This window comes from Pecten maximus, chromosome 10 (genome assembly GCF_902652985.1).
Source record: "Pecten maximus chromosome 10, xPecMax1.1, whole genome shotgun sequence".
Taxonomy (NCBI): domain Eukaryota; kingdom Metazoa; phylum Mollusca; class Bivalvia; order Pectinida; family Pectinidae; genus Pecten; species Pecten maximus.
The window spans coordinates 14617340-14626337 of NC_047024.1; the positions used below are offsets into that span (position 1 = coordinate 14617340).

Consider the following 8998-nt stretch of genomic DNA (forward strand, 5'->3'; position numbering starts at 1 on the left):
GGTTATAACACAACATCCGGAAGAAACACTAACATTTTAATTCAATAATTGAGATATTGATATAGGGGCATATTACCTGCATCCATTATTTATCATATCATATCATATAAACACGATTATAAATATAATACTATTGAAATATTTTTAAATGCATTTCCAAAATATTAAAATAAAACGAATCAATTTCTGTTGCTACACATTATAAGCAGTTAAGCTATGAGATGATTATAGAAGCTCAATACATTGCATATATATAACCAAACAGGTAAATTATCGATTTTCCATCATGTTGTCGTCACAACGAGTAAAACTCGATCAGAGATGTCCAAAGCATTCATTTATTTTCATTTTTTTTTATTCATTTCTGTAGATATTTGACACACTGAGGTGGACAACATAAAAGGATGATTTGCGGTTATTCTTCTATCGCATCCGTTCACTATTATTCAGAAGATTAATACCGAGTATATGCCGGGCGAAACCACGATGTGCATGTTGATCCAAAGTCTCATTTTCCAAGACAAAGAGAAATAAATGGAAGTGAGGGCATCATAAAGTTTAGACGGGAAAACATTACGATATAAATTAAGCAAAGCGCATAACGCAACAATCAAACATAATTCTAAAACACCTTTACAGGATAATAATAACGCGAGAAGAACGAGGGGGAAATGTGTGAAATCCTTCAATGAACAACCTGAACACCCTAAATAATCAGGAAAATTGTATTAGTAAAGAACAAAAATAAAGCTAATGAGAGGAAGTAAGACAGTCTGACCACTGGGAACTAAATCCAGTAGTTAGTTCTACACTACACTATTATATATTTAAACGAATGGGAAGTTTCGTCATATATAACGATAGGATTTATGGGGATATATCTTGTATATTTTAAAGATTTCTCAAACGAAAATTGAATATGCTATACATTTGTATGAACCGGTTCCCCATAGAAAGTATTTGTATATCAGACAAACAGCCGATCTTGTTATTCTGTTTATAGGATAGTTACATGAACATATGTTTTGCTTTGTTCATACAGTATGTATGCTTCATTTCCAGAGAGTATAGAAACCTATAAATACAGCATGAAATGTAAAAGTATAATGCATTTGAATATTTTGATACAAAGTGCCAAGCTTATTAGGATTACACCTGCAGCGGTTAAAGGTACTGAATGAGGACAGGCAAAAGCTCATTAGGTTACTAGTCCACATTTCTATAGCAAGATTCGATATACCTTGCCCCACATAACAGCGGTTCATGTAAAATCTAATTCCACTATATAAAGTTATAATGCTGCTCATATTGGCCGAAGATTATATTTGATATAAAGATCACTTAACCCCATGAATTCACCATAAAACTTCAATAGACGAAGGGTAACCTTTAGCAGGAAACTTTATGAGGTTTAAAAATCCATTTTAAAACCGGTCTAACGTGACACAATGATACTATTGTCGTATATATACATACTACTGTCTACAACCTAACGTCATCACAGTGACAGGCACCAAGCTTGGAGTGAAGATCAACACTCACTTGAAGATGTGAATTGGCATGGAAGGAAGATAAAGGTAAGTATTTAACTTATTTGTATCATATAGTCAAATTTGACTGTGTACTATATTGCTTGAAATCGCTGTTATTTGTTCAGTAGAACAAACATAACATACCTGGAAATATTTGTTACTATCAATAAGAAATGACAAGTGTCTTTCCATTATCAAATACTTTGATAAATAGATAGATAGATGACATGAAAATTCTCTACGATTTATTTTACTTCTACGCCTCGACGTGTGCATACTGAATATATTACTTGGCGATATGCATTGTCTTGTTGACGCATACAAGCTAAAGTCTCACCACTGTGGACATTGTGTATTGGTTCGTTGAAATAAAAAAAAAGTGAGATGAAAATTAAGAACATTTGTATTCATGTTTATTTTAATCTGATAGAAAATAATCATAAACCCTTTTCTGATTGAAATATATAAATAGCAATCGTCACATTAAAGAGGAGATGATATACGCAAAGGTAAGCAGTAATTAATTTAGCTTCTAAAACTAATCATCTTAAATATATTTTAGATCTATCCTTCGATAAGTCAGCCGGCGTTTCTGGTCGGATTATAGATATTTCTGTACGTCATGAAATCGACTCTACTGTTTCTGCCTAGAGAATCGCATTACCATAGCTTGCAATGAAAAGAATTGTCATTAGCACCGGTATGCCTGTGTATATCAAGTAAGTATGACCTTCTAATGCTTCATTGTCAAATTTTATTGTTTCTCTATATATCAATCTAGAGGCTTTTCTTGCCCTTTCTGTATCTTATGTCAATATACATGTTTTTGAGATGTGCTTTTCTCTGTGTAACCAATGTAATTATACAGGCCATTGGTATTTTGACCTTTCTGATCCTAATGCAGGTCTTTGCCACCTTGATCTTTGTTTATGTAATGTCAATATACAGCTTTAGACACACTGACCACTCTTTGACTATGATATCCCTATTCTTTCTCTCCCTTATATAGAGCTTTAGACACATTGACCATTCGTTGACTATGATATCCCTACTCTTTCTCCCCCTAATATGCAGAACATTACAACTCAATTGCCTCGTGGCTTTAGTGCAAAACAGGTAAAAAGTATGATGTTATTCTAAATCATATAATTTATCGTCATTGTAATAAAGCTAGCTAGTTAGATGATAAATTTAGCGGTTGTTGGGAATTTTATGTAATTCAGAAAGTAAGTCTGTTTATTTTTATCTAATAGATTCTCAATTACTGACCGCTGTAAAGGTTTAATGTGTGTTTTCACTCACGTTAATAACTAACCACTCCGAACAAAGCAGGCAGGTGTGATATAAAAACGTACTACTAGGTTGATTCAGAAAGACAAAAATAAACCAAAGTAAGGAGGCCAGTATGAAAACCTAAAAAGACATAGAATACCAAGCAAACATAGCAAGTGTATCCCAGATGTGATAACAAGAGAGCATATGATCTTTTGATTGATTACTAAATTACAGATTCAATGTAAATATCTTATAATAGCTTTAAGTCCTGTCTTGACGGATTTTTCAGATTTTCAGGATTATCAAACTTTTGTAAGGTCAGAATGCAGTGTACTCCGTGTATCTAACTAAGCGTCTCAGTGATACATGGTATGTCATATTATGAGCCTAAAGCTGCATCATACAGTTGTTTTGTCCTTTTAGGGTTCATCAGTGATGCGAGAGACAGCAAACAGATGTTTTGTTCTTTTAGGGCTTATCAGTGATGTTAGAGACATCATACAATTAATTTGTCCTTTTTGTGACTCAACAATGATGCTAGGGACACCACACAGATGTATCGTCATTTAGGGCTCATTAGTGATGCAAGGGACATCACACATATGCTTCGTCCTTTGAGGGCTCATTAGTGATGCTAGGTGTCATTAGTGTTGAATTACAGAAGGGACGTTGGAAAAACAAAAAAGATTTTTAGATGTCACAAATTGTAATTTTAACTTAAAACACCGTTGATAGAAGAATAACACCAATGATTTATGGTTTTGATGAAATATGGAAATCATACAAATCATACTGGCAGTAAGGGAAACTAAGTTCCATCTACAAATGACGTTAAGATGATAAAAGTTTAGTTGCTGTTTAAATTTTCGAACGTTCTTGATAAGCGACTACATCAAATGACCATACGATGTTTACTCTTTAATATATTTCTTTGCACAATAATTTTGTTCGTACTGTCGTTTTATTACAATGGGTAAAATTCAAATGCTTTCTGACCGTAGAATATCTAATCTCAAAGGAAATTATATTAATCTTTTTTATTTGTATTGCACAGACCGTGAAGACATTCAATGCTGTGTGATAAAACTCAACGTGTTTAATCGCAATATTATGGTATTCCTTCGAATCCCATTATTATAAAAACTTGTTGTACCAAAGCCTATTTAGCCCGGAATTTGAAATTAGCGAAAAGACATGTTTTATGAGTTTTCAAATGAGACGATATCATGTTTAGGATTGACGTTTGCTAAAGATATATAACTAATCGTGTAGACCTCCTGTAGACTTGGATTAATATAATTCAGAGTGAATAAACAGGTCATTTTTAAATACTGAATAATTCATGTATTTTAGTAGTTTATTCAGTGCAGTGGGCTTCTCGTTGATCTATTCACGTGCAAACCTCTCGTGACATGCTGAACACCTGTGAACACGTGAACTAACACTTAAAAAGAATTTATGATATACTCGTATATTGTATATACTAAGACATCCGATAAGAGAACTGACAGCGTTCGAAATCCTGTGAAAGGTAAGAAAATTTGACTTTTGACTTACCTGGTATGTACTTTATCGAAATTGCATTAAATAACAGTTGATGTGTCCTTGACAATAATAGATTACTGCTCGCTATGCGGTTCACTTAAGATTCATAATACAACATGTTTAAAAGCAAGGAAAACATGATTTTATATCATTAGAAGCTGACGAAAAGGTTACCTTTAAAACTGACATTGTTCTTACAAAGTCTCAATTACTAATACCAATATACACAAATATTAGTTTTACCTATGCACAGTTTGGATACTCATGTTACGAGCATGGAGCACATAGCAGGCAATACAGTATTTGCAATTTAACATAAATTTAAGAAACGTGACCGACCATGATTTGGTACAAGGTAACAAAAGGTAGATTATGCTTCAGGTAGCTGCCCCTGTATTCCTTGCACAGCTTAATGCACTACAAACTACTAAATGTACTCTGAAATGTGATTCTACAGTACTTCAAACGTGGGGTTATGTAGTGTATGCTGAAGTCCAGTTGTTACATTCTTAGTTCCTAACTAAATGCCAATGCATTTGGTAACTTCACATTGTACACTGTGTGATATATTTACTCTGTAAACTGACCGTGCTCTTCCTGACTTGAATCTGGGTATATAGTTGTTATGTTCGCTGTCCTTTATTTATTGTGTTTGATGTGATCTTACATGTTTACCCGGAACATTTATTGACATGACGGTAGCTACCTCCTCGCTGTAACAATAAGGTATGTGTATAGTATAGTCACATTCAGATTTAATTGTAGTTTTATTATTGTCATACCCAATAACTTAGAAGAATGGAAATGTTAGCAATTCTTTCTATACTTCAATATGGAGCTATTTGAAATTGTATTATTGTCATATCCCAATAATTTAGAAGGAAAATATTGGTAATTCTTTCTTTACTTCAACATGGAACTAATTGTAGTTGTATTATTGTCATGCATCAATACATTAGGAGAAGAGAAATGGTGGCAATTCTTTATTTTATCAGCTATTTGAAATTGTATTATTGTTACATCTAGTATAATAGACATTCTGGGGGATGGTGAAGTTTTATATTCATCACTGATGAGTCGTAGAGGGACGAAACGGATGTATAGAGAAGTTTTATATTCATTACTGACGAATCGTAGGGGGGCGAAACGGATGTATGGTGAAGTTTTATATTCATTACTGACGAGTCGTACAGGAACGAAACGGATGTATGGTGAAGTTTTACCAGTGTTCTATTACCAATTAATCGATCATAAGTTTTTTTACAGAGTCTGTTGAACAATCTTTATAATAGGTATTTTTCATATTATACTGTATAGAGGTTTAACTTCGTTATTATGGAATGTATACTTATTGTAATACTTTTTAGACTGTATACCTTGGTATTTTAAATACAAAATACTATATCTTTTGTGATGCTCAAGGGCGAAAATAACCTGGGGCGAAAAAAAACAGGTATACAGTACTTTATATAGAGAAGTTAAAAACTATTCATCGCTTAACTCATTCCTTACATTCATGTTCAATAAGCACGATTTACAAATGAATGAATAATAATGTGTTATTGAATGGATCTTACTTTAATTTCCTCATATTAAATTTTGTTTATATATGAAAACATAATTACTTGATTTCCTTGAGTTAACCACGAAGGAATATACCGTTTACGTAAATGTTGACCTTTTAAAAATATCAATGACATAATTTATATTTGCATATCATTCGACAATTCCGCTGATAAGCTTTATCTATATCCTGGGTATCATTACCATTGCAATTCATTTCAATCCTATAGTATTGGATATATATAGCGATATACACAAAGCTTATCAAACAGTAGAACGAGCTTCGTTTAAACGAGGCATTTCTCTCTAGGCAACTGAATGCTTTTAAACAAACACAATCATGAATAAACAACGAGTGTGGTGTGGTCACTACAGTCTCCGGAGTGGAATACGATGTTTAAGTTCCGGAGAAATGATTTTGAAATGAATGACCGATTTAACACAGCTACAGTTCGTCGAGTAACGTCGTGTTAAGAATGGTTAATAGTCATTCACGCCATGTTTCCCGGTTGTTTAGTAAAAAGGACTGCTATGGCTTGTAAGTGGGATAGACATATGTACCAAGACGACGCCTACACAATTACTCAATAATTATTCGTTCAAAAGTGATGATTACAAAGAATTTTGATCCAAGATAAGGTGTATATTTTGGGATGAAATATGTTTTAGCAAAGTATTAATTAACGATGATGGATATTTAATCTGACTGTGTTATAGAACTGAATTCGTCATCAGATTGTATCTTTTCACGTTTTATACTAAAGTAACTAATTTTGTGTTTATAACAGTTTGAAATATCATATACACCAAGAGAGTAAATAGCATACAAAGAGAGACAATAAATCCGAGGTCCATGCTTCAACACACACGGCTTGGTGGAAACTAATGAATAATTTTCTCGATGGACAATTCCGCTAGGGAATTAATACATACACGATATCCATCCGTCCAACCCAATTTGTTTGCATAAGACTCCCACTTAATGAATGTTTCTGGAAACTGACTTTGATGAGGTGTTAGCGTGATTCTCACTATATATATATGGCGCTAGCTAAGTACTTCATCAGTGCCGATGAGCTTGATGTAGTGCAAAACCGGACATCATTGGATTTGTTTTATCAGACCCTATGTAATCAAAATGGTTTCACTTTGTATCGGTATTAAGCTATCTAATACGATGCTAGGCTAAACATAAATCACTGTTTAATTTTCAAGGAAACCATCATTCCTTTTTCTTATTTCATTTCACAGAAAAAGCTAACCAGAACAGCAACTAATGACTTTGAAATTCCCGCAGGGATCTTAACTACTGTAATCCCTGGTAAACGAGATCACGCGAGATTACAACGTCAAAATCAGATACTTTCCGTTCATACGGAACAATGCATGTTATAGGAAAACCATTAAGTTCTCCGTGGGGGATGACGTTGTGAGGTATGGAACTCAGGAAGAGAATGGTTTGTTTTGTAATATGAGGAAATTAATCAAGTTTATGTATCTTTGCAGGATGACGTTAATTGCATAGCAAGGGAAACAGCGTTCGTTGATTTGAAACTGGATGAGAATGGCGTCTGCTAGTGATGAAAAGCTGTCCAGAAACAAATCTGTTACGGAACCATGGATTACAAGTCCGAGGAAAGACGAAAATAAAAAGGTGGAAAGTGCAAATGAAACAAAGGACGATACCACAGACGCCAAAATAATTGCAAACCTAACACCAGAACCATCTGATTCATCAAACGTAAAAAGCAATGAAGATGTGACATCAAAATCTTCAACTGACAACAATGAAAGTGTTAAAACTGATGCAAACAATGACGATGTTAAACAATCGTCTCTTCCGACAGAAAAACCGGAACAGGAAGTGCAATCGCAAGAAAATGCTAGTGAACCCAATAAAAGTAACAGTGGGGAGAATAACAAGGAAATCAAACCAAAAATAGTTGGAAATGTGATAGAAACCAAGTCTGTTCCTGCAAAATCAAACGGCCTTGCCCAATCAAACGCTATCGTTGATATTGACCCGATCAACGATGACGACGTAGATATGTACGATCCGGAGTTATTGATTACAGAGGAGGAAAGTAAGGCATTCGACCATATGATCGAACAGAGGAGAGACGAAATTGTAAAAGACAAAGCAAAGTTTGAGAAATGGGTTGATTCTATTACAAGACGGAGAATGTTTGCCTTAAGCAGACTGCGCAAGCTCGGGAAATGTCATGGGGAACGCTTCAAACTTTACGGGAAAGTTCAGGACTATGTCAAAGAAGTGGAAAGTGTTCTAAGCTCAGCGTCTTCCACTAGAACAATTCACTCAGGAAACAAGAATTCGACATCGAAATCCAGTAAACCAACCTCGGCATCATCCACAACCTACAAAACAAGTACCAGAGGCAAATGGATTTCAAAGGGAGACAACTGGATTTGTTAATGTGCCAGAAAGTGATAAGAATTCTGATTCGCTGGGAAGTAATATGGCTAAACACAGCAGCTTTACCAAGGATGAAACTCCTAAGATTGTTCCGGTACAATCATAGGATTCACACTAGTTAATTATATGCAAATTATTACATTTATATGGATGAATATTTACCTTTTGTAATAGATACATTTAAGGTCATTCCGATAGTTCTTCCATAACTTACTCTATTTGTCACTCATTGCTGGGTTTACTCCATTGTTGAAATTGTTAACGAATTGTATAAAATGTTTTGTCTACACTTAATTATGTTTTTTTTTATTTATCTATTTATTTATTTATTTATTTACTTGTCTCTACTTTGCACTTTGCCAATCAACAGAACTTAGACCGTTATAAAAGGCGAAGGCCGGAAACATATCTATTGTGTACGTGACCTTCTCTATTGTTATTTCAAGCCGCAACACATAGCACTCTCTGAACTCAACGAACGTTGAAGCACATCTGGGCAGTTCCGATTAAAAGATAGTATATTTAACATACATGAAAAATTGAGCAAATTTTGCATTTCATCATTATAGAATAAGTGTTAATTTGGTAAATGCTTACAATTTTCATTTTTCACATCCACTCTACCCACTCTCGAGTCCATACAAAATCA

The 8998-nt window shown here is 34.1% G+C and overlaps 1 protein-coding gene across 2 annotated transcripts; it reads left to right on the top strand.

Moving 5' to 3' along the window:
* Positions 1–1344: 1344 nt before the first annotated feature.
* LOC117335535 lies at positions 1345–8643 on the top strand. 2 transcript variants are annotated; one of them, XM_033895606.1, is made up of 3 exons: positions 1345–1577; positions 2095–2251; positions 7422–8643. In XM_033895606.1, exon 3 carries the CDS (start codon positions 7474–7476, stop codon positions 8347–8349), a length of 876 nt encoding a protein of 291 aa, XP_033751497.1. In that variant the 5' UTR covers positions 1345–1577; positions 2095–2251; positions 7422–7473; the 3' UTR covers positions 8350–8643. The 2 variants fall into 2 exon arrangements, with proteins under 2 accessions (XP_033751497.1, XP_033751496.1); XM_033895605.1 differs by lacking the exon at positions 2095–2251.
* The last annotated feature ends 355 nt before the right edge of the window (positions 8644–8998 follow it).

Bases quoted from the DNA above. Each gene is read 5' to 3' on its own strand.
- LOC117335535 (XM_033895606.1), top strand. From the start codon at position 7,474: ATGAGAATGGCGTCTGCTAGTGATGAAAAGCTGTCCAGAAACAAATCT.